At 49.7% G+C, this 25,116-nt stretch overlaps 2 protein-coding genes and 1 non-coding gene across 13 annotated transcripts in view; 2 read left to right on the top strand and 1 right to left on the bottom strand.

The window, feature by feature from the left end:
- The window catches only part of SLC66A2 (solute carrier family 66 member 2), a 29,817-nt gene extending 14,552 nt beyond the window's left edge, over nt 1-15,265 (bottom strand). For 4 of the 11 annotated variants that reach the window (XM_066247510.1, XM_066247516.1, XM_066247519.1 and 1 more), the window contains exons 1-4: nt 14,983-15,175; nt 14,569-14,886; nt 9,465-9,598; nt 4,674-4,727 (exon numbers count right to left, since the gene is read on the bottom strand). In XM_066247510.1, the coding sequence (XP_066103607.1) occupies nt 4,674-4,727; nt 9,465-9,598; nt 14,569-14,771 (391 nt within the window). In that variant the 5' untranslated portion in view covers nt 14,772-14,886; nt 14,983-15,175. Of the gene's footprint in view, nt 1-4,673; nt 4,728-9,464; nt 9,599-14,568; nt 14,912-14,982 lie in introns of all 11 variants that reach the window. The other 7 variants (XM_066247517.1, XM_066247518.1, XM_066247512.1 and 4 more) reach the window with 6 other exon arrangements.
- On the top strand, nt 11,507-11,582 carry TRNAA-GGC (transfer RNA alanine (anticodon GGC)). Its single transcript has one exon. It is a non-coding gene; the product is annotated as a tRNA-Ala (tRNA).
- A 108-nt stretch (nt 15,266-15,373) lies between the features above and the next one.
- Nucleotides 15,374-25,116, top strand: part of LOC136315748 (glyoxylate/hydroxypyruvate reductase B-like) — a 48,081-nt gene continuing 38,338 nt past the window's right edge. Inside the window, exon 1 of the mRNA XM_066247614.1 lies at nt 15,374-15,480. The gene's annotated coding sequence lies outside the window, so the exon portion shown is untranslated. The remainder of the gene's footprint in view (nt 15,481-25,116) is intronic.

Genomic DNA, 25,116 nt, shown 5'->3' with positions numbered 1-25,116 from the left:
ACAAGACCCCATGTGCCCCGAGAGGCAGAGTCTGGGGAGCTCAGGCTCCAGGCCGCCACTCTCCTCTCTCACAGAAGCTGCCTGAAGGCCACCCAGGGAGGGGCTCACACACCAAGATCCACAGAGCAAAGTTGCCTCTTGGGATTGCGACCAAGAATTAGGACAGGACAGCTGGTAACCACATGGCAAACAGCTCCCTCTTAATCAGGGTTACAGCCAAGGGAGAAGGAGAGGGACAGGTTTCAAGAGGGCCTCTCATAACTGTCAGAGCAACTCATGCCTCGTGTGGTGGCTGTGACACCCATTCCTGTGACATGAGATAAGAGAATGGCAGGGGCTCCCCGCCAAGCACGAGATCCAGTCTGCCTCCCAGGGCCCACACCTTACCTGGGAGTCTGGGGTTGTGGAGAAACTCAGTGCAAATGCTCCTGTCAGTCCTGAGCACCTAGACCTCCTGGTCACCCCGGGGGCTCCCCACCCTGAACCTACACATGCAAGCCACTGGTGGGAGGCAACTCCAGACCCCAATAGCAACCATGGGGAGTTCAGGAGGTGAGGCGTGAGCAGTGGAAAATGAGCCAAGTCCACTTCTCTGTGGAATCCGGATGAAAGGTGAGGGAAGGGAGGGTGGGACAGTGGTTAAGGAAGAAGCAGAGCTCAGGCCCTGGGGCAGCAAAGAACCCTGCGATCCTTCTTCAGTTCAGTGGCCGCAGCAAGAGGACACTCGAGGGTCTTGCCAAAGGGCCACCAGAGCTGCAGAAATTAAACTGCAGAAAGGTTAGGCTGCATGGATAGGGTCTCCCACAGTCAGGAGGCTGGAAACCCCAAAAGTCACCTTCCAAAGCCACAGCCAAGGGTCCTCCCATGAGGAGCTCAGGGGGAAATCACATGTGTCCAAACCCGCAAGCTGGCTCAGCTGCGCCTCTGACAGTCGCCTGTCTCCGCTCAAGGCTCAACCTGCCAGGGTGTGACCCCAGCATGCTGAGTGTGCACGAGGCTACTGGGCACATGTGCTCAGTGCCTCAAAGGCATGATGCAGAAAGAACAGAAAGTTTTCTAATTGTTACAGTCATCGCATTACTGTGTGAGAGTGTTTTGGTAAAAAGCAGATTAATGACCATCTCACCCATTTCCTTTCACTTTTCTAACATGGCACCAGGAAGTTTTAAATTATGCACACGGCTGGAGTACTTCCACCGGGCAGTGCTGTCCAGTGTTGAGGCGCTGACCAGTCCACGGGCTGCCTAGGTCACCTAGAATTTGAAGACTGGTAAATGCGCCTTCACCCACCATATCGCCCTGAGGCCAGGCTGGACTCCTGCAATGCCCAGGTTCCAGTGTTTCCCAGGCTCAGGCAGGGTCACAAACAGCCTCGTTGCTTCAGGACAAGCAGCTGTGATATCTGAGACGAGAGCCTCACTCCCTTATGGGGAGCACGGGCCCCACCTACAGGCTGTCCCGTGTGCTCGCACACTTCCATGCTGCCACGTTCTGTGTGCAGCAGGGGAACAAACAGAGCTCTATGGTCAGACCAGTCCCTGGGGCCAGTGAGGGATGGACAAGGGGGCGCAGCTGCCCCCTTGGATCCTGAGGGAGCTAGGAGGGGGCACAGTTGGCACAACAGCTGGGCAGCATTGACATTCAGGCAGAGAAGGGAACCCGACTGTGCCCATGAGGAAGGGTCAGGGCTCCTGAGGGTGAAAGTGAGGCACAGGCTCTGGGGCCGTGGCCAGCCATTTACAGCCGGGTGCGAGCCGGCCATGTGACCCAGACTCCACTCAGTTTCCTCACCTGCAAAGCAGAGGTCCCCTATGCAAGGTCAACGCGAGAAATAGATGAGCAATTTCATGTAAAAAAAATGAAGCAATGCCTGGCACGCACTGCATGCACAACATTAGCAATGACTGAAAACAAAGTCTGCCCTGCCTGGATAGCTTGGTTGGTTAGAGCATCATCTCGAAGCACAGAGGTTGCCAGTTCGATGCCCAGTTAGGGCACATACAGGAGCAGAGCGATGTTTCTGTCTCTCTCCTTCTCCTTCTCCAAAATCAATATTTTTTTTAACTTTAATTAAAAAAAAAACAAAGTTCACGTGACGGGGCTGCCTAGGTCTCTTTCCCACCCACAGGTGGACTCTACCAGCTGCAGCCCTATCAGTAATAGTTACATTTCGTTGGGATGAGATGGTCACCAACTCTCTCTGTCCCATAGCAGGGTAACTGCATCAGCACCAGTTTATGGAGAATATAGCCAAACCTAGTGAGGCCCAGGGACCCACCAATGCCGGCCCCTCCCTCCATGTGGCCTTAGCCATGTGGGTCACCCTCCCACCTGGCGGTCCCCAGACTCTGTCCTGGTCACCATCCTCGCCTCACCATCTGCAACTGCACCTCCTCCCAGGGGAAAGGACTGCATCCCGGGCCAGGCAGTGGCTACACCAGGCAGGACCATTACAAGGTGCCAGGACATGGGGACCCACCTGCAGGCCAACCAGACAGGGTAAGGACAAACGTCTATCCATTGTGTGAGTGGGAAGCCCTGCATCCTTGCTGCCAACATTAAACATAGAAAGCACTTTGAAAGTGCTTTCCAGAAACTGGGATTAATCATAAACAGTAAGAGTAACCTCTCAAAGGTGGGAGCTGGAGAGGTCGCCAGGACGCCCCCGACAGGAGGCCCTGGGAACACAGCCCAGAGACCCAGGACTTGATCCCTGGGAGCATGGTCAGGGAACTGTCCCTTGAAAACAAAGAAACGCAAGGATGGGTCTGACCAGAACCTTCCTTATGTTAGGAGGAAACACAACACCTGCTGTGGTCAGGGCAGTGACCTGTCGGCCACTCTGGCTGGGACGTTCAGTGTGGTGAAGAGTGCAAGTCCCTGCTTTTAGCAAATAGACACTAAGTCCTTGAGTGCCATCAGCACAGAGTCAGAACAGAAAAACAACAGAGAAAGTCAACAACACCAAAGTTGGTTATTTGAATAAACATCAGTAAACTGAACACATGTGTACCTAGAAGGACCAAAAGAAGGAAGAGAAAAAGTGGAGACTCAAATGACTACAGTCAGAAATTAAAGAAGAACCACCACGACCAAACTTACAAAAATAAAAAAAAAATTATAAGGGAACTCTAAGAATCATTGTAACCCATCAACTTAGACGACTTAAGGAATGAAAAAAAAACTATAAAAACTAACCCAGGAAGAAACTGAAAAACTGAGTAGACATAAGCAGAGAGCCGGCATCAGTAATGTAGACCTCTCCCAAAGAAAAAGGCCCAGGCCCAGATGGCTTCCCTGGGCAAGTCCACCAAACACTTAAAGAATGGGTAAACTTTCAGCGAATAATAAACAAGCCCTAGATATATCACAGACAGCCCAGTAAACACAGACAACAATATTATGTTATAATTATCAGTCTTCCTTAGGAACTAAAATTACGTATTCCAATCACTAAAAAGAAATAATAATATAATGTGATAGAGGTGCTAATTATTGCTACCATGGCAATCAGGCACAACACATAAAGGTGTAAAATTAAAATGTACACCTTAAATTTAAACAATGTTGTATGTCATATTTCTTTTTTTAAAAAAGAATTATTTTATTTATTGATTTCAGAGAGTGGCGAGAGAGAAAGGATGAGGGGAAGAGGAACAAGAAGCATCAATTTGCTTCTCATATGTGCCTTGACTGGGCAAGTTCAGGTTTCAAACCAGTGACCTCAGCACAGTCCGGGCACATACAAGAATCAACCAATAAATGCATAAATAAGTGGAACAACAAATCGGTATTTCTCTTTCTCTCAAATCAATAAATAAATTTTTAAAAATTTTAATCAATATAATACAATATAATGATGGAAGAAAAGATAAAAACCACATGGTCATCTCAACAGACACAGAAAAAGTATTTGACAAACTTCAGCATCCTTTTACGGTAAAAACACTCAACAAATTCAAAATGGAGGAAGCTTGCTCAACCCAGTATAGGGCATCTATGTAAAATCAACCATACTCAATGGAGAAAGACTAAATGTCTTCTTACTAAGATCAGGAGCAAGGCCAGTGTAACCCACCTAGATCACGTCTAGCCAGGGTAATAACGCAAGAAGAAGAAACAAAAAAGCACCCTTACTGGAAATGAAGAAGTAAAATTATTTGAAGATCTTGTATGTTTTATAGATAGAACATCCTCAAATATCCACTTAAAAGATATGAGACCTAATGATTTTTATCAAGCTGCAGGATACAAGATCAATCTGCAGAAATCAATTTTATTTCTACAAAGTAGCAATGAACAATCCAAAATGAAGCTAAGGAAACAAACCCATTTACCATCACATCCAACAGAATAAAACACACTAGAATAAATTTAACAAAAGAATTCCCAAACTTATACTCTGATCATTTCCTTTTTCTTTCTTTTCTTCTTTTCTTCCTTTTCTCTCTCACAGACCCACACACAGAAAATGGGCAGGCTTCTAGGAACTACTTCATGCTTGAAAGCAGCAGCTATGTACGGGCTGGTTAGTTTGCAGGAGTTGTGGGCACACTTCGCTAAATGCATCACATGCATGGTCAAGATGCAAGCACAGGTGACAGTGATGACAGGACAAAGCTGCCATGAGATGACAGACTTCGAGTGAGCAGCCTCATGCAGGTAGTACATACCCAAATACAACCGCCTGGGGGGGACTTTGATTTCCTCGTCCTTATTATCTGCAGCTACATTTAAAAAGAGAGAGAGAAACAGAAAGGAAGAAAAGACAAAACAGACGGGTTTTAACACAGATGAACAACTGTGTCTCTCAGCCCTTTTTGCATTTCTTTAAAACAAACAAACAAACATTGGAATGGAAAGACCACAGATTTTGGTTTTTGTGCATTAGAAAATCCACCTTGAACTATTTTTCTCTGAACTTGCGTTCTTCCAAAATAAGTGCTTAGCACAGGGGGGAAAAATTTGGGATCAAAATGAAAAGTCACCATATTTCCATTGGACAGCTGAGGTCAGGGGCAGCGTCTGGTTCTGTTCCCCACCTCACCCGTGCACACGGCAGGCTGTGGTGCAGCCCCAGGGACACCTAAGAGCTGGTTCCACACATGAAGGGAGAAGCTCAGAGACTATGCTACATCTCACCAAGGTGACCCAGCCCAGCAGCACCTAACAGAGGAGAGATGATTCCACTCTGAGGCACCTTGCTCCCTGCCCTCCCCCACCCCTGCCAGCAGCCCACTCACACCTGAGAGCCCTCCCCCCACTGTGCACTGCCCAGGACAGCAGCCCAACCCCTGGAAGACACAGCTTCCAAGGAGAGCTTGAGGGTAGGGTTCCTGCAAGTGGAAGGTGGTTAAACAGAAGAGTAAGACTCCAATCAGTCACCGTGACCACAAAGCAGAGGTGAGGTAAAAGGTTGTATCATCTTCCCCCCCATCCTGCCAAGGAGACTCACCTAAAAATGGAAACTGGCAAGTAAACAGCTAAAAGCAAATACCAGACCAGCTGTCAGGACTGGGAACAGCGGTGGAGGGGGGTCACAGCACCACCCAGCTGTTCACCTGCCTCCCTCTCCTCATCTGCCTCCCTCCTCAGCACCACCCCCTAGATCTTCTGGGCTCTGACTACCCAGAGTCATGCCGATTTTCTCAGCTTTTTGCTTCTGTTTTATTTATTTATTTAGACCAATTTCACTATTCACTGGCACCTTGTCCAAAGATCAAGGTCTCAAATGAGGGAGAGGGAAGGGAGGAGGGCAGGGTGGGAATACGGAGGGAGTGGAGAGGACAGAAGGATGCAGGCGAGAACTCGATTTAGTGCCGTGGTGTTGCAGTTGAGACGCAAGCAAGCATATCCCTTCCCGTGCCCAGGCCAGACCAACCAAAGCCGTCATAGTGCTCTGCGCGTGCTGAACAACAGGGTGTACAATGCAGGCCTGCAAGGGGCATGTGGTGCAGGGAGGGAAGAGGCACAGCCCACAATGGAACCCTCCCTGCACAGCATCAAGCTACCTAAGGTTTCTTGGCTGGAAAGCAACACGATCAGACCTGTGTTTCAGAAAAACCTCTTGTGTAGGACAGACTGGAGGAAACAGATATTGGAAATGTTTTCAACAATGACATTCTTCCACAAATCTGCAACGAACTCACTGCAAGCCAGACCCACATTCTCCTCCAACCCTGTCACTCCCCAAGACCGGTGTCTATGTCCCTCATTGTGGAAGACCTATGGCCACGCCCCTACAGAAGCAACACTGTATCATATCCAAGACAAGATCTTCAAAAACACATAGACTAGCCCTGGCCAGTTGGCTCAGTGGTAGAGCGTCGGCCTGGCGTGCAGGAGTCCCGAGTTCGATTCCCGGCCAGGGCACACAGGAGAAGCGCCCATCTGCTTCTCCACCCCTCCCCCTCTCCTTCTTCTCTGTCTTTCTCTTCTCCTCCCACAGCCAAGGCTCCATTGGAGCAAAGTTGGCCTGGGCGCTGAGGATGGCTCTGTGGCCTCTGCCTCAGGCGCTAGAATGGCTCTGGATGCAACAGAGCGGCGCCCCAGATGGGCAGAGCATCGCCCCCTGGTGGGCATGCCGGGTGGATCCCAGTCGGGCGCATGCGGGAGTCTGACTGCCTCCCCATTTCCAACTTCAGAAAAATACAAAAAAACAAAACAAAACAAAAAAAAACACAAAACACATAGACTCCACCCAGTTCTCCCAAACACTCCTTTTGAAACCTGGGCCATGTTGTGGTTGTGAGGATGCCCAGGCCACATGAAGAAGCCACGTGTGGACATTCCAGCAGAGAACCCACTGAGATCCCAGCTCACCACCAGCACCAACTCTAGACATTTGAGCAGGAAAAAGAGATGTCACAGCCATTCCAGCCAAGCTCTGCCCAAACTGCAGACTCATGAGGACCCAGATGCACTCACTCAGCTTGTTGTCTAAATTTGGTTCCTTGTGGCTGGAGGACTGGATCCCTGTGTCCTTGCTGGCTGAAACAGGAAAGCCATTCCTGTTGAGAACGCCCCCCTCCACTACCTTCAAAGGCAGCAAGAGCTGAGTCCTCTGTCAGTCTGTCTGTCCATTACCAACCTGGTGTCCCCTTTCTTATTCTTCCATTCTAAGGGCCCTGTGATGATACGAGCCCAACCGACAATCCAGGACAACTCCACTCCAGGGCCCAATATTAATCACATCTGTAAAGCCCCTCTGCCACACAAGGTGACACATCCCAGGTTCCCATCTGCTCAGCAGAGGAGCTCACATGTTTAAGTTCAGATTCCAGCCTTGCCCCTGAAAACTGAGATTCACTTTTTAACTGAAGCCCAGTTAACAGAATAGAAATACTCTTTTTGGAAGAATTTTCATAGAATAATGGAAATAAAAAAAATGATTAGATGTCCACCAACCTGCTCACTTCATCAAGAACCCTTTTGAAGGAGGCCCCCCGAGGAGGCACATCGTCCTGCTCATGGTGCCCACTGCCCTCACCTGCACCAACGTGAAGGCCCTCTGGTACCCTGGCCGGTGAGTGCAGTTGGTTAGAATGTTGTCCCCAAATGACAAGGTTGCAGGTTTGACAACCCCTGCCCCCCCTCAGGGCACATACTGGAAGCAACCAGTGAATGCACAACTAAGTGGAACAACAAACAAAGGCTTCCTTCTCTCTCTCAAATTAATCAATAGGGGGAAAAAAAGACCTGTTGGCAAAACCTGAGGGGAGGGGAGCACAAGGCAGAGGAGGCAATGTCACATGTTAAACTTCAGAGGCCAATGGCCTAGGCTCCCACACCTGCTCTGTCTGGCACACTACAACATCACACTCCTTCAAACAAGGTCACAAACCTGCTTTCAGGTTTCAAAGGCACACAGCACCCAGGCACCATGGCCTCTCCTCTCTCCTGGGTGAGGATGGTGGCACTGAGACACCAGCACTGTCCCTCTGCAGTCAGCCAGGAGGTCAGTGCCAAAGGAAAGGTGAGGTTCCCAGGGGCACAGACCACAGAGAGAAGGGCAGAGGAGATGCTGTGGGAGCAGAAAGCCATTGTGCAAGACAAACGTGGAACCTAGCACTTCTCTCCATAATGGGTCCTGTTCACACAGCCCTACTTTCTAGGCAAGAGCAGCCACACAATCAGCATCAGCTCCAGTGTGACTTCCCGAGTCACAGCAGGGAGACAGGACAGATCCACAGAGGAAAAAATGGCATCAACAGGGAGAAAGAACAAAACGTGCCAGGGACAGGGTGGTCACCTTCATAGTTTAAGTAACACTGATTGGTCGAGGCCACATGTCAGAGCAAGCTGGGGGCTGACCTACTTTCCACAAAGACTGAAATGAGCATACATTCCTTTCACTCAAAAAACAGGAGCTACCCAAGGGGGAGAGGCCACTCACAGGGAAAGATGATCATCAGAAACAAAAACATGGCCAAGACCTCAAGTCCACAGACATTCCAAACTAAACACACTCTGAGAAAACACTTCTCCAAGCCACACCAGAGATGAAACACACACACAATTACAGACAAAATCAAAGTAAGAGCTGTTGTACATTTTTGTCATTAGAAGGAAACCAGAAGTAAGGTGTTAACTCTCCTAAGTACAAGAAGCCCATCAGTCTGACTGGTGGTGGCGCAGTGGATAGAGTGTCAGCCTGGGACACTGAGGTCCCAGGTTTGAAACCCCGGGGTCTCTGGCTTGAAAGTAGGGTCCTCCCACTTGAGCACAGGCTCACTAACTTGAGCCCAAGATCACTGGTTTGAGCAAGGGGTCACTGGCTTGGCTGGCAATCCCCAGTCAAAGCACATATGAGAAGCAATCAGTAAACAACTAAAGTGTCACAACTCTGAGTTGATTCTTCCCATCTCTCTTCCTCTCTCTCTCTCTCTCTCTCTCTCTCACACACACACACACACACACACACGCACACAGAAAGAAGCCCACCAGCCTGACAGCTCAGAAAGAGCCTTCTCAAAGAAGGCAAAAACAGGAAGAAGCATCTTCTATTCCGTGAGCTGAATAAAGCCCAGCAGCACATGGGCTTATCCTGTAGTAGTTCCTGCTGCCCAACACATGCACCAGGTGGCAATTCACCTGCACCCACGAAATCAGGGTTTTGGGAGTATTTTCTACAAGGCATACGAAAAAGTACCAGTTAACTTAGCCACAGAGAAATGGTTTATGTAGCAGCCTCACAAAGGTCAGAGATAAAACAGCCTTCTCACAAATGTCCTCCGACCTGGTCAGCCAGAAAGGAGCCCAACAGGAACGTGCCTCCTGCCCATTCAAAACGTCTACAGCCGTGTTAAATACTGAAACCACCACCATCAGTTGCAGATAACAGCGCCATGTGGTGACACAAGCAGCTCGGATGACATAGGGCCAAAGGGGCGCTCATTCTACCCACAGACACAAGGCAAGCTTTGCTGTGTTAGCAGCTTTATCCCACATTGCTGGACACTCACCTGCAAAGCAGCGGCGGCGGATGCTGAGCTCGTTGGCGGCGCGGACATCGGTGCACAGCTTCAGCATCAGCAGCATGGTGGCCGTCATGACGATGCTCTGCCAAAGCAGCGGGGACTCGAACCGCCTTCCAAACCTGGGGGTGGGCACACGCATCAGGCGCTGCCCCACACCAGGGGACCTTATTCGTGCTCCCTGCCCCCCCCCCCCAGGTCCCGCCAGGGCCAGACAGCCACATCCACCATATCTACCATGGACGGTGACTGCCAGGCTCAGAGCTGGGTGCAGAGGGGACCAGGGCATCCAGGATAGCAGGACCGGATGGTGCCTTCAGACCACCCAGCAGGGGCTCAAGAATCACTGCGGGGCTTCCCCAAATGCCCTACTCCACTGATACCCTGGGACAAGTAAAAGCTGGTGAGCCCAGCCTGTGTGAGGAGAAGGTGCTGTGGGGAGAGGGGGTGCCCCAGGCTTTCTCTACCAGAGATTGTCTCCCACACCCACAGCCCGCAGGTCCTCTGGCTCTTCTACAAAGGTCAGGTTTGAACCTAAGGCTGTTTGAGGAGATACCCAGTCATTTCTAAGAACTGGTCCCCACTGCTAGTTGATCCAGGAGGCAGCTCCCCCATAGGTGAAGGAAACTTGACAGACAGTTAAGGTTCCATGTCAGGCTGAGCAGCCGGCATCACAATAAAATGAGTCAGATTAGGGACCCCTCCCACCAAGCTCATTCCCAACTGTAAGTCTGACAACATGCAATTTGGGTGATGGTGTGAAAAAAACCGCTTCTGTTTTTTAAAAATGTTCAACAGAAACAATGAGTAGAGAAATTGTGGGGAAAATATCAAGTTTGTGCTTCTCCTTACACAACACAAGAATCAAATCTAGAAGAACTTGCTTTTCACAGTATAAATGAAACCACTCAGCATGAGTGACAGGGAGCACGAGTGAATGCTTAGTGATTTTAGGATGCAGGCTAGCTGAACAAGACACAAAATTTCAAAAAGCACAACTTTTCACAAACAGTACACGAGGGATAAAATAAATATGAAATGAAGTTCAATGCCATTAATAATTTTTAAAAGCTAAATAAAATAGAAAGATACCATTTTTTTACTTATGAAATTAGTTTAACTCTTTCTTCCTTAAAGTGCTGTTTCTTCCTTAAATAGTCTGTGCTGGCAGGGATGTCACAACAGCACTTCTTCCTCTCCTGCCTGAGAATGTGGATTGGCACAGCCTCTTCTATTACAGACGATGGGACAGCCCGCCAGACAATTGCGGGACCTGCCGCTCAGAGAAGCCAGCTGAAGTGGGTTCTCCCCTGGTTGCAGCCTACATTTGTCTAGCCCCTAGGGAAATACACACTGCAGAGGATGTGTAATGTTCTACCAAATCCAAGCAAAGGTTTCTACAGGGAACATCTTCTCTACTTTTCAAAGTAACAGAAAAAAATCTCAAGTGGAAGAGAATCTACATCTCTGTTTAGCCTCAGGTGTGTACATCTCTGACACAATGTTGCTGCATACAATGTTACTAAATCTTCAATATAGTGTTATCAGACCTCCAATACAGGTTGCTGCATTTCCAATACAATGTTATTGCATCTGTGATAGTGTTTTCTTCCAATGGGAATGGGGCTTGAGTACTATTTCCATGAATGTATGGAGCTCTGCAGCACCACCAATGCACCCTGGCCTCCTCTCTTCCCTTTGTCTGTACAAAATCACAAGCCTACAAATATTATGTCTCACTTAGCCTTTGTCCTGACTTCTAATACCACAAAGACCAGCCTGACCAGGCGGTGGCGCAGTGGATAGAGTGTCGGACTGGGATGCAGAGGACCTAGGTTCGAGACCCCGAGGTTGCCAACTTGAGCGTGGGCTCATTTGGTTTGAGCAAAAGCCCACCAGCTTGAACCCAAGGTCACTGGCTCCAGCAAGGGGTTACTCGGTCTGCTGAAGGCCTGTGGTCAAGGCACATATGAGAAAGCAATCAATGAACAACTAAGGTGTTGCAACGCACAATGAAAAACTAATGATTGGCCCTGGCCGGTTGGCTCAGTGGTAGAGCATCCGCCTGGCGTGCGGAAGTCCCGGGTTCAATCCCCGGCCAGGGCACACAGGAGAAGCACCCATCTGCTTCTCCACCCCTCCCCCTCTTCTTCCTCTCTGTCTCTCTCTTCCCCTCCTGCAGCCAAGGCTCCATTGGAGTAAAAGATGGCCCGGGCACTGGGGATGACTCCTTGGCCTCTGCCCCAGGCGCTAGAGTGACTCTGGTGAGCGAAGCCCCGATGGGCAGAGCATCGCCCCCTGGTGGGCATGCCGGATGGATCCCGGTCGGGTGCATGCGAGAGTCTGTCTGACTGCCTCCCTGTTTCCAGCTTCAGAAAAATACAAAAAAAAAAAAAAAAGAAAAACTAATGATTGATGCTTCTCATCTCTCTCCGTTCCTTCTGTCTGTCCCTATCTATCCCTCCCTCTGATTCACTCTCTGTCTCTGTAAAAAATAAAATAAAATAAAATAAAATTTAATACCACAAAGGCCAAATCCTGTACATCAGCATTTTAAGGAGTATGATCTGCTGAGTGAATGGTAAGAAATAAGGTCACAGGAATTCCCCAAGTTTCAGAAACTTGAATTTGCTCAGCCTCTCCCGCTGAGCGACTCACATCCTGGCACTACAGATCTCTCACAGGACTTCCCAGGTGGACTGGAGCTCTGAGAACGGTGGTCCCAGCCAACTTTGGGAAATGTACTCTCCAGTGTTCCTAACTACAGCACCATTCTGGTGTGGAACCCACTTCTGCTTCCCATGGAGCCTGCCACGGCCACTGACCTGTGCTCTTCCTCCCCACTACCCACAACCCATGTGTGTATAGAGCTTCCACACAGTTCTTCCACTACAATACAAACTGCAGAATCCAGACCAGCGTCTGGCATGTGGGAAACTCTAGAACCTATTAAATCAAATGGACTGCTAATCTACGAAGCTTGGGGTGGGACATGGGAGTGAGAGACAAATATAAGAGAGCTTCTGCTTTTGCCCTCACAGCCGTGGGATCTCGAGAATGGGTGGGCAGAGAAGTGTACATTAGGGCAAGTTGTAAACAGAGACCTGCCCTTCTGCTTCAGTGAAATGCAGGGAAGTGCACCCCTAGGCCAGAACATCTCAAGGAGGAACCAGTGCCTCTCTGCCTGCCCTTCCAACATCCCATATATTTCTGCAGCCTTCTGGAATGCTGGCTGCAGGCAGCCCTGTCTACTTATATGGGAGGCACTGAACCCCTAAAGTGACCCAGGATAGTTCAGGATGCTGACTCTCTGGGGGAGAAACAATTGGATGTGCAGAAATAGACTTGCCAATGGACCAAGGTTAGAATCCCACAAAGGCCTCCCTCTGCTGCTCAAGGCTTTCTCAAAGGCTCAGGCACTGCGGTGAAGAGAAAATATGGGGTCCAACCACATCAGATGCCAGTTAAATCCAGAGGCACTGGTGAGACAACATTCAAGAAGCTGGTTTAATTTATGAGTCCTCCAAACCAAATACTGATATGTAGATGTTATTCTCCTTTCTTTCTGCAGTTTTGAATAAGATTCTGAAGGGAAAAGACCTCTAAATGGAACTATTTTCCCATAAAGTAATCCAACCCTGGTAGTTCCCTCCACTGTTGAAGAAAACTTATTCCATGATAAAAAGCACGTTGCCCCCTAACCTCCCCACCCTCCAGACAGTGCCTGGGTGGGGGCTCCCAGTACCCTATCGAGTGTGGTCATAGTCAACAACAGTGTTGAGCAACTACATTTCAACCTGCTTCTGTTCAATCTTAGACTTAAGGCCATTTTAGAAGAGTGAAGCAAGGTGTTCGTTCATCTCAGAGGCCTCTCATCCTAAAGGGAAAGAAGTTATCTGCAAAATGCTGTTTTTCAACTTGTGCTAAACAAAAATTAGCCCCTGCTGACCTCTCTCCCTGAGAAGAAGGCTCCCCATGTGACAGACTCAAGATAAGACTGACTCATTCACCAGCTCACCTTTTAAAAACTCCAGACAGCAACAAAAGTAATGCCCAGGGAAAGTGAATCAGGGTGGACTGGGCCTGGGCTGGACAGGTGCACAGAGCAGACAGAACTTCTGTGCTCAGGAAATTCATATCTCAACTGTGATGGCATTTATTGGCGGGGGCGGGGGGCTTCATCACCACTCATCAAACTGTACATTTAGAATGGATGGTTTTCTTCAATGAAAATCATACCACAATAAGACTGTCTTAAAGTCAATTAGCAAAAAGGCATGATTACTCAGTGACCAAAAGTCGATAGGAGCCTCAAGTCCTTGTCCTGGCCTGGACACTAGGGCTTCCCGTGAGCAACCTTCCCACTGACAGAGGGGCCAGGGACCACCCAGAAGGAAGGAAAGCTCCAGATTGGGGGGGGGGTGCTTCAAATGAGGCTACAAGACCTCTTCCATTTTCTCTGAACATTCACTCTCCCAATGTCTGGCTTCAGCAACTGTTTAAATGAATTTCAGTTCCTTACCGGAATGCAAATGATAAAAAGAGGAAGTTGGGCTGGGCAGAGCAAGAAAATATAGTCTCTTAAGTATTATCCAGAAAGTTGACTTCCTATTCAAAAATAAACAAAAGCCCACACACAACAGAGGATGCTGAAGGGGGAGACCCTGCCACAGCAGACCGCTGAGCCCTGCTCCCTGACAGGCTCAGATGCCTCCTCCTAAGGGGCTTCACTGGCCAGAGGAATGTTCTTCCTACTGGGAACTTCTTTTTGTTATGCGTATCCCTTACTCAGTTGTTTTTTCCCCGCTGATCCCCATGCACATTCCCTGAGGTCAGGGCCCCCTCCTAGGGCTACGACCTGGACAAGCATCTGACAAGTGCCTGAGTGACAGTGAATAAAGACCAAGACCTGAGATCAGGAGTGAGATCCTCCACTCTAATCCATCACTCTCCCCAGCAAATAACTCATCCATTTCAACAGCCCCTTTTCAGGAAGTACAACACCTCCACCCTCCTGGCCTCACTAGGAAATCCCAAAAGGAGAAAGCCATCTCTCTAGGAGTACCCTCTCTATAAGAGAACCCTGACTTACCAGAAGAGTATCCGTAAAATATTGGCCACCAGGAGCACCAAACACACGTAGGTAGAGAAGCCCTCGGCGTTCTGAGTCCTCCGGATATCCCTGTACTGCGGGATGTACGGCACCACCCCTCCGAAGACCATGGCCCCAGCTGCCCCCCAGGAAACTAGCTGGTGCAGCGGCACCAAAAGCCAATCCAAGCCTTGTGCGTCCATTGCAAACACCTGCGCCGTCCTGCCAGCAGGCTGACGTCCAGCTGGCTGAGTCCCCTCTGCTCCCACGGGCTCCTGGGACCGCGGACTGTCAGTCTCACATGGCCGCCACCGGAACCTGGCAAGAAAGAAGAGGTAAAGACCTGGAGACCGGGCCTCCAGTAGAGGAAGGCGGCGCTCCTCAGGGGCACCCGGGGGGAACGCGGGGTCTCACCGCTGCGGCGCCACCCCCTCCTCGGACACGCGCGTTCAGGGCGCTCTGGGAGCGCGCACCCGCATCTCTGGTGGACAAGGCACGCACGCACCGCAGGGAGGGTGGGGGACTCGGTCCGGGGAGAGCTCGGTCCCAGCAGAGGTTCGGTCCCGGAGACCGATCCAACGGCGTCCGCCCCACGCCTACGCGCACTGCGGCGCGTAGGTCCTCACCCGCCTTACCGGCTCCGCCTGTCCCGCCCGCGTCCGTCAGTCTGCCCGTCCGAGCCCAGAGCCCCGCCTCCCTTGACGTCACAACGCAGGGACCCGCCCACAGCGGGCGGGACGGGCGCCGGCGGGTCCTAGAGCGCGCGCCGGGTGCGGGGAGTTGGAGGCGGAGCGGAGAGAGGTAGGGCGGACACTGCTCCTCCGCCCGTCGGGACCGTGGTAGGAGATGCCCGCCTGGCGGGGCCACTCCTTCGAAGCCAGGTACCGGGTTGGACCGCCTCCACCTGTCCCGGTGAGGGCCTTGTAGTCTCGGCGCTTGGCCACCGGGAGCGGAGGACCAAGTCCTTTCGCTGCCCCGCGGTCAACGCGTGGCCTGGGGACCCCTCTAGTGGGGACGAAGGCGTGTGGGCGAGGGTACGTCACCCCTCGTGGGAAGTGAACCCCAGAAACTCCAGGGTTTCTCCCGCGCGGTCATTGTCTGGCGGAGTCGGGGCCCCATCCTGACCCAGGCGACACCCCGGAGTAGGATTCAGAAGTTCGGGGGCTTAACCAGATGGGACCGGCGGCTCCTTTGGGAACAAAGCCCTTCGCAGCCCGCAGCCACCGCCGCCGGCGGTCTTCAGAGTCCCCGCTACAAGTACCCGGGCCTGGGACGCGCGTTTTAGATATGCTGTTAACTGCTCCAGCTCAGACACACGGTTCTGTTCAGGGGATCAAGAGGGGGTCCTGGACGAGGAAAGAAAATATGAATTCCTGAGTCGTGCCCGACCGCGGTGAGCCCCAAGGCTCAGGACGCAGGTGCGGCGGCAGCTGGGAGTGCGCGCGGCCCACGTGGGCGGGACAGGGACGACCCTGCGTGAAGCCAGACCTGGTTACCGTGCAGGTGGGGGTCAGGGCCCCCAGGACTCTGTCTGAGGAGGAGTCCTCCTCAGGGCTTCACTCAACCACAGCCGAACCGAAGTACTCCAAAAAGGAAGGCCTGGCAGGTAAGAGTGCGGCCCCAGCTTCCCCTCCACCCCAGGTCTGGCTACCTGTTTCCTACCTGGTAGGTTTTGTGGGAGATCATAACAGTTACACCTGGCTAAGAGCAACTCCCCAGCGAGCCTGGTGTACAGTAACAGATCCTATTTCTTCAGTAGAGATTGGTTCTCAGGGTGAATTTCTGAGTAGGTTCCCATTGGACCATAGAGATTACAATTGAGAAAGATGTTTAAAAATACAAAGGGAGATTGGCCCGGTTTTTTGGCCCGGCGTGTGGAAGTCCCGGGTTCGATTCGCGGCCAGGGCACACGGGAGAATAGCCCATCTGCTTCTCCCCCCCCCCCTTCTTCTCTGTCTCTCTCTTCCCCTCCTGCAGCCCAGGCTCCATTGGAGCAAAGTTGGCCACGGGCGCTGAGGATGGAAAGAACACGGGATTGCTCTCACTCCTCTGAGGTAGTTGTCAGGTATATCTGGATTATCACAATTCAGTGTCCACGGGAGAGAACGCAGCATCGGGCATGAATAAGGAGTCAAAAGCACAACAAAGAGAAGGAAACCAGACAGGGCTGAAGAGAAACAGGTGTTCCTGCTTAGCCACCTGTAAAACCTCTAGAATGTTCCATTCTGGAGCATCTGGATCACTGCTGCCAGCCCTGTTTTTCTGGCACATACAGGCAAATCAGTGGACAGCCCACAGCCACCTTCTACTCTGGGTCCATCAGGGTGTGGGGGGCACCCACCCAGAGAGCACCTCCAGAGTCCACTTAAGTGTGGGCAGCCTCGGCAGTCTCCAGGTAGCCAAGTTTGAGAGCCACTGTTTTAAAATCCTACACAGGAAGTCCTCGGGACTCAGAGCAATCTGCTTCCAGGAAAGACCACATACTTGCCATGTGGCCAGAATTGCATCATAAATAATTAGTTTTAAAATAGTTGATAATATTGCATTTAAAGAAATGAAAGCTAAAATTATAAAAATATGGCAGCTATTTTAAAATAAATAAAAAGAAGGCTGGCCTGTGGTGGCACAGTGGATAGAGCACCCACCTGTAACTCTCTGAGGTCGCTGGTTGGAAACCCTGATCTTGCCAGGTCAAGGCACATATGAGAAGCAACCAATGAACAACTAGAGTGAAGCAACTACTTCTCTACTTCTCATACCCACCCACCCCTCCTCCTTCTATAAAGTTAATAAAAAAATATTTCAAAACAAAGAAAAATAAAGAAAAAAATTTTTTTTATTAAGTGAGAGGCAGGGAGGCTGAGAGACAAACCCACATGCACCCCAACCGGGATCTACCCGGCAAGCCCCTTACCAGGCTATGCTATGCCCATCTGGTGCTATTGCTGTTGCTCAGCAACCAAGCTATTCCTGAGGCAAGGCCATGGAGCCATCCTCAGTGCCCAGGGCCAACTTGCTTGAACCAATCGAGCCATGAATGTGGAAGGTGAAGAAAGAGAGAGAGAGAGAAGGGAGAGAGGGAGGGGTGGAGGGGTGGAGAAGGTCGCTTCTCCTGTGTGCTGTGACCAGGAATCGAACTCTGGAACTTACACACATGCTCAGCTGACGCTCTACCACTGAGCCACCAGCCAGGGCCAAAAAAAATTCTATACTGAAGTCTGTATATCCAGAGCTATACCCCCAAAGAATGCTGCTTCTTACAGAAGATTTAAGTGAGAATTTGCAAACATGCAAAAGTAGAGGTGGAAGCACAGTGAGCCCCATGTGTCCATCACCAGCATCAGTAACTATAAAAGATGTCTTTGAACGAATGTAAAGTAAAAATTGAACAGGACAGTCTACATGACAGCATTTCTCCCTTTCTTGGCCATAACAATGCATCAACAGCATCTCAGACTGAAGGTCTTAAAAACATCATCATGTGGGATTCAGCACCGGGCACTCCTGCTGGCATTTATGCTCCACAGGACAGAATTTCCCCCTCCATTTAGTTACACTGTAATGTTCTCATGTATCAAAATTCAAATTTTAATTTTCTAATCTAAACTTTTGTTTCACGTTTTGCTTCTGCTCTTGTTATGTGTGTCTTTGCTTCCATAAATGTGTACTTCTTACTCAGACACTTTTCCTTCCTGGTCTGTGCCCTGCACCAGAGAATCATCGGCTACTTTCTGCATCTTCACGGCACACCTTACTGTTCTCACATTGTAGACTTCCAAGGTCAGTTGCATTAGAGGATTTACCCCTTGAATCTAGTTCCTGAAATTTAATGCTCTTATGAAAATGGGTTTCTGTTGAGTGATTCTCACTTCCATATTAATGAATTTGCCTCCCACAGATGCAGGACTAAGAATTTGAACAGTAACTTGACAGTGTAGGTGAAAACTCATCCAGGTGCTTGGTGTAGAGTAACAGAACCTATTTCTTCAGTAGAGATTGGTTCTCAGGGTGAATTTCTGAGTAGGTTCCCATTGGACCATAGAGATTACAGTTGAGAAAGATGTTTAAAAATACAAAGGGAGATTGGCCTGGTGTGTGGAAGTCCTGGGTTTGATTCCCGGTCAGGACACACCGGAGAAGTACCCATCTGCTTCTCCACCCTTTCCTCCCCTCCTCCTTCTCTGTCTCTCTCTTCCCCTCCCACAGCCAAGGCTCCATTGGAGCAAAGTTGGCCTGGCGCTGAAGATGGCTCCAATGGCCTCTGCCTTAGGCACTAGAATGGCTCCAGTCACAACAGAGCTTCGCCCCCTGGTGGGCATGCCGGGTGGATCTGGTCGGGCACATGCAGGCGTCTGTCTGCCTGCCTCCCGGCTTCTCATTTCAGAAAAAAATAAAGGGAGAGAGAGAGAGAATCATGGGTCCAAGAATTCTTAGCTTAGGGTTTGAAGGGTTAGCTAGGAAGATGTACTTTTAAAATATGTATATATTGTAGTAAAATATGCATAACATCAGATTTACCACCTTACCCATTTTCAAGTGCATGTTCAGTAGCATTAAGCACATCCACATAGTTGTGCAGCCTTATCACCATCATCTCCAGAATGTTTTCATCTTTCCAAACTGAAACTCAGCATCCATTCAACACTGACTCACCACTTCTCCCCCAGCCCTAGCACCCACCATCTACTTTCAGTATGAACTTGATGATTGTAGGTACTTCATATAAGTGGAATCATATAGCATTGATTCCTTTCTGACTGGTTTATTTCACTCAGCATGTCTTCAAGGTTATTCACATTGATTGCAGTGAGTGTCAGAACTTACTTCCTTTTACGGCTGAGTGATACCCCATTGTAGTGACAGGCCATATTCTGTTTATTCATCATCTATTAGACATTTGGTATTTGCTTCTACCTTTTGTTTGTTTGTTTTTATTTTTTCTTTTATTAATTTTTAGAGAGGAGAGAGTGAGAGAGAGAGAGAGAGAAGGGGGAGGGAGGAGCAGGAAGCATCAACTCCCATATGTGCCTTGACCAGGCAAGCCCAGGGTTTTTGAACCGGTGACCTCAGCGTTTCAGGTCGACGCTTTATCCACTGCGCCACCACAGGTCAGGCCTGCTTCTACCTTTTGACTATTAATAATGCTGCTGTACCTGACCTGTGGTGGTGCAGTGGATCAAGTTTCAACCTGGAATGCTGAAGTTGCCAGTTCGAAATAATCCCTGGGTTGCCCAATCAACTACTATGAGTTAATGCTTCCCATGCCGCCACCCCCCTTCCTCTCTCCCTCTCTCTCTCTCCTCTCTCCTCTCTCTAAAATTAATAAATAAAATCTTTTAAAAAAATAATGTTGCCCTGGCCAGATAGCTCAGTTGGTTAGAGTGTCGCTCCAAAGCACTGAGGTTGCCAGTTTGATCCCTGGTCTGGGCCCCAACAGGAACAGACCAATGTTTCTCTCTCTCTCTCTCTCTCTCTCTCTCTCTCTCTCCCTCTCACCCAAAAATTAAAATAGAATTTTTTTGCTGCTATAAACATTTGTGTACATGTCTCTGTGTAGACACATGTAGTCATTTCTCCTGGGTTGATACCTAAAGGTGGAGTTGAGGTTTTATGGACCAGCAGGCTATTTCCACACTTGCTGCTCTGTTTCCCAATTCCACCACAATTGTGAGGCTCATGATTTGTCAACGCTTGTTATTGTCTATGTCTAACTGTGTCCATTGTGGGTGTGAACTGGGATCTCAGTGTGGCACTGATATTTGCATTCTCTGATTACTAATGCGGTTGGGTATCTTTGCATGTGTTGTCATGTTTCCTGCATTCAGCACCCAGGTGTCCATGTGCTATGGCTCAGCAAGGCCCCTGGGACATTTTGATGTGACTCAGACAGATACAGCCCTGTCTCACAGAGCTTCAAGTTTAAAGGGGAACCAAACAGTGGTGCAAAAGACATCACCACTCACAAAGTGACCAGGAGCTCCTGTCCAGACAAGCCTAAAGGGCACCAGAAGGAGGGATGAGGACTTCCTGCCAGATCTTCAGTAAAATCAGAAACCAGATGCAAGTGTTGGTGAAGTATCAAGAATTGGTCACAGAACACAGGATTCATCATTTTAAAGTCGACCATGGATTCGGCTGATATTCAAGGAAGACAGTCTCTGGGAAGGGTGATTATAGGGCCTCCGTGATCCTTCTTAGAGAAGTGACAACGTCATGTAAATGGATGGAATGTGATGAGAATAGACAGTGGGTGCCAGGGGCCAGGGGAGGTGAATGAGTTTAATGAGACAGAGGTTCAGTTTGGGAAGATGAAAACATTCTCTGGGTGGATGGGGGTGATGGCTACCCAACACTGTGAATGTGCCTAACACCACTGAGCTGTGCACCTAAAAATGATTATGATGGTAAATTTTACATTGTGTATATTTTATGATGAGGAAGGAGGAGGAGGAAATTGTGCGGGATCCATGGCTACCTCTTTCATCTCCAACGTGATGAAAAAAAGCAAACCAGACTTGCGCAACTTTTCACACCAAAGGCCTTGTGTCTGCAGAGGGCCCCAGCTCCTGCTCCTGGCCCGGTGACTATGACCTTCAAGATGAAGCCGCCACCCTCACCTGGCCCTCACCTCCCAGGCCTTCTCCCAGGACCTGCCCGGCAGCTTCTGGTCTCCCAGGTTGGACAGCCCTGCCCCACCCAAGAATGCGCCACCCGCACCTAAGTTGCTGGCTGCCGCAGCACGCCCAGGCTCTCAGTGGTTCACTCTGCAGTCCGAGCCCTGTCTGCAGCTACAGCTTCCAGAGCCAGATGGTGTCATGGCAGCTGACCCACCAGAGCCAGAGCCACCTGGACCCACCTGGAGCAATTGGACCGTTAGTCCCACCCGACGCACTCGAGGTCCACATAGATGTGCCGCAACCCGAAGACCCCGGGAGCAGGCTGCGAGCTCTGGGCTGTGTGGGTGCGCAACCCCCTCCTGGGTTGGGATGGGGGTGGGATCGTGCAAGTGCCTTGCGGGGGGGGGCACAGGGAACTGCCCGCAATTCCCCCCCCTCCTGCCGCTGGGCTCACACCCACCCTCCTGATACAGACCTCCTGATACTAATGGCCTGGAAGCACCATTCAAAGGCAGATTCCTCTGTCTTGTGAAAAAGAATGAGATGTAGTTGGTACTTGAACCCATATTTCCGTGATAGACAAAAGCCACTGATTGAACGAAAGGGCTGCTGACCCACTGCTGACATAGGTGGTGGTCTTGACACAGAAATGCCAATTCTACTGACCAGGCGGTGGCCCAGTGGATAGAGCGTCGGACTGGGATGCAGAGGACCCAGGTTCGAGACCCTGAGGTCGCCAGCTTAAGCACAGGCTCATCTGGTTTGAGCAAAAAGCTCACCAGCTTGGACCCAAGGTTGCTGGCTCGAGCAAGGGGTTACTCGGTCTGCTGAAGGCCCACGGTCAAGGCACACATGAGAAAGCAATCAATGAACAACTAAGGTTTCGCAACAAAAACAGAAATGCCAATTCTAGATTGACCTTCCCCCCAGCCCCATGTTTCCACCTCTAGGGAGATAATACTTGTGTAAGGAGAGTTACATCATAGTTTGAGATTTCATATGTAAATCATGAAGCAACATGGAATTGTGGCCTGCCATCATAGCCTTGGTGACATTTTTGTGTGACAGTTCACGATGCCAACCCCAGCTAATGACTCCTAGGTGTATCAATGGCTCTCAGCTCCTGTGAGCAGGCTTCACGAGACCCAGGTGACTGGATGCTCCCTACATTCGTGTGGTCCTGGGGCTCACCTGTAGGTATAGGATCCTGTGAGGTTAGTTTGGGTGTGGTGTGAGGCCTGGCAACTTAGTCAGTTAGGGTGCTGGGCTCTCTGTCCCTGCACTCGTGGTTGAAAAGACTTTTCTTGCCAAAAATCAACTATATATGTGGATGGTTCTATTCCGATGCTTAAAATGCCCTACATCAAGAGTAAGCATTATATTCAGTTGTTTTGTTTCATTTTTTCAGGCAGAAAATCTATTTCAGGAACTTCAAGAACATTTTCAAGCCCTGGCTGCAACATTAAATCTTGGAAATATCCTTTTCTTTTTTTAAAAAAAAAATTTTTATTTATTGATTTTAGAGAAAGAGAGAGGTAGAGAGAGAGGGGGGTCATAGTTGCTTCACTTTAGTTGTTCATTGATTGCTTCTTATATGTGCCTTAACTGGGCAAGCCCGAAGTTTCAAACTGGCGACCTCAGTGTTCCAGGCTGACACTTGATCCACTGCACCACCACAGGCCAGGCTCCTTCTTTTGTCTTATAGAAAATACTGTGATGCTTTGCACTGTTAAATTATCATGGAATATGTGTTTAGTGGATAATTGTTGACCTCAGACTTCCTGGTATCTACATTTGTGCCTTTCTGTGGCATTCTGATGTATGTCACAGGCATTCTGATTGCCAGTCACAGGCAATTTTTTCTTGCTTGACCAGCAGCATGGGGCATTTTGTGTGGCAATAAAATATGTGGACATACTGCACACAACTACCCAGCGGGGCTTTCCCACCAAGCCCTAAATAAGCCTGTGGTCTCCTTGGTGACAGTTGTATTCTACTACACATTCAGAAACTGGCAGGTAGAAGGTGGTGGGGCCCCAAGGTAGAGTGCTACACCTGGATCACCTACCTGTTTTGTTTTGTAACTTGAGCAGCTCACTGTTTTAAGACATGAATTCAAACACAATTAGGATACAATGAGCAAATCCAGATAAGGGTAACATCTACCCTAAGACTTGCCCAACTGGAGCTCACCTCACACAGTTAAATTCATTCCTTAAACACTCTGGAGAGTATTTGCATATGGAACTTGCAGTTTTTGATTCTGTAGATGGGTTACCACGCGGGAGGGGGGAGATTCTTAAACATGATAAAGTTAAACTGAGTTCATTTCCATTGTATTTACATCTTCAGTCGAGTTTGGTTCAGACAGAGTCAAACATAACCAGACAACATCACATCCCAGAATCTGTGTCCATGTCAGGGGAGCCGAGTTTTCAGAGCTGATCTCACAGTTCAGAGGTTAGAGATAGCCTACAAAAGTCTCAGGACAATGGGGTGAAGCTACCATCTGTGGGATTATGGCTGAACGCCTCTAAATCAGAATCCCGCCCAGGCGAACGATAGGCAGCGCTGCGGGGCCTCGGTTGGCCTCGGAGAGCCGGTCCTCCGCCGTCCCCACCGCGCGTGCCCCCGCGTGGTGCGGCGTGCCCCTGCCGCGTGTGGGAACCCGGGTCCGTGCGGAGAGCCCCTCATCCTGGGAAACGGTGCGGCCAGAAAGGGGGCCGCCCCCTCGCCCATCACGCAACACACGTTTGTTCGTGGGGAACCTGGTGCTAAACCATTCGTAGACGACCTGCTTCTGGGTCGGGGTTTCCGTACGTAGCAGAGCAGCTCCCTTGCTGCGATCCATTGAAAGTCAGCCCTCACACAAGGGTTTGTAAAAAAAAAGAAAAAGTAAGAAAAAATAAAACAAACAAAAAAAGTCTCAGAAAAGTATCTGCACCGACCTTCAGGTGTCTTAAACCTGCTGGCTGGCCAGGGTGTTTGTGTAGGACCGGGGAGGAGCAGCTGTAGGTTGAAGCAGGGCTTTCTGGCCAGGGCTCTGCACTCCTTAACATGGAACTGGAAGAAATGGGGACACGCATCCAGGACTTACAGAGGAACGTAAATGACCTAATGGTGCAAGCCGGGATCAAGGATGCTATTAAAGAGCAGACGGTAACGCCATTGCTAGGAAACGAAATAAGTGTTCTTTGTGCAGAGCTTGTGATTGCTTTCTTCTGGAAAGATACAATTTCATATTTGTTCACTAAGGGAACCACTGCCTCTGTGATATAGGAAAAACCTTCAGGAGTAAACAAGTCTTTCTCAGGGGCTCCTTTCTGAATACCCTTGTTTCAGAGACTGTTGTAATTCCTTAAAAAGTGCACATTTTAAATAAAAAATGCTATTTAAGAATTGGATTTTAGCCCTGGCCAGTTGGCTCAGTGGTAGAGCGTCAGCCTGGCGTGCAGGAGTCCTGGGTTCGATTTCCGGCCAGGGCACACAGGAGAAGCGGCCATCTGCTTCTCCACCCCTCCCCCTCTCCTTCCTCTTTGTCTCTCTCTTCCCCTCCCACAGCCAAGGCTCCATTGGAGCAAAGTTGGCCCGGGAGCTGAGGATGGCTCTGTGGCCTCTGCCTCAGGCACTAGAATGGCTCTGGTTGCAACAGAGCCAATGCCCCAGATGGGCAGAGCATCACCCCCTGGTGGGCATGCCAGGTGGATCCCGGTCGGGCACATGCCGGAGTCTGACTACCTCCCTGTTTCCAACTTCAGAAATATGCAAAAAAAAAAAAAAGTCTGACCTGTGGTGGTGCAGTGGATGGAACCTCAACCTGGAGCACCGAAGTCCCCCAGTTCAAGGCCCTGGGCTTGCCTAGTCAAGGCACATATGAGAAGCAACTGTGGGTTGATGCCTCCTGCTCCTCCCCCATTTCTTGCTCTTTCTC

This window comes from Saccopteryx bilineata, chromosome 11 (genome assembly GCF_036850765.1).
Source record: "Saccopteryx bilineata isolate mSacBil1 chromosome 11, mSacBil1_pri_phased_curated, whole genome shotgun sequence".
NCBI classification, from domain to species: Eukaryota; Metazoa; Chordata; class Mammalia; order Chiroptera; family Emballonuridae; genus Saccopteryx; species Saccopteryx bilineata.
The sequence above is the reverse complement of the archived record's forward strand: the minus strand, read 5'-3'. Positions and strand labels throughout refer to the sequence as shown.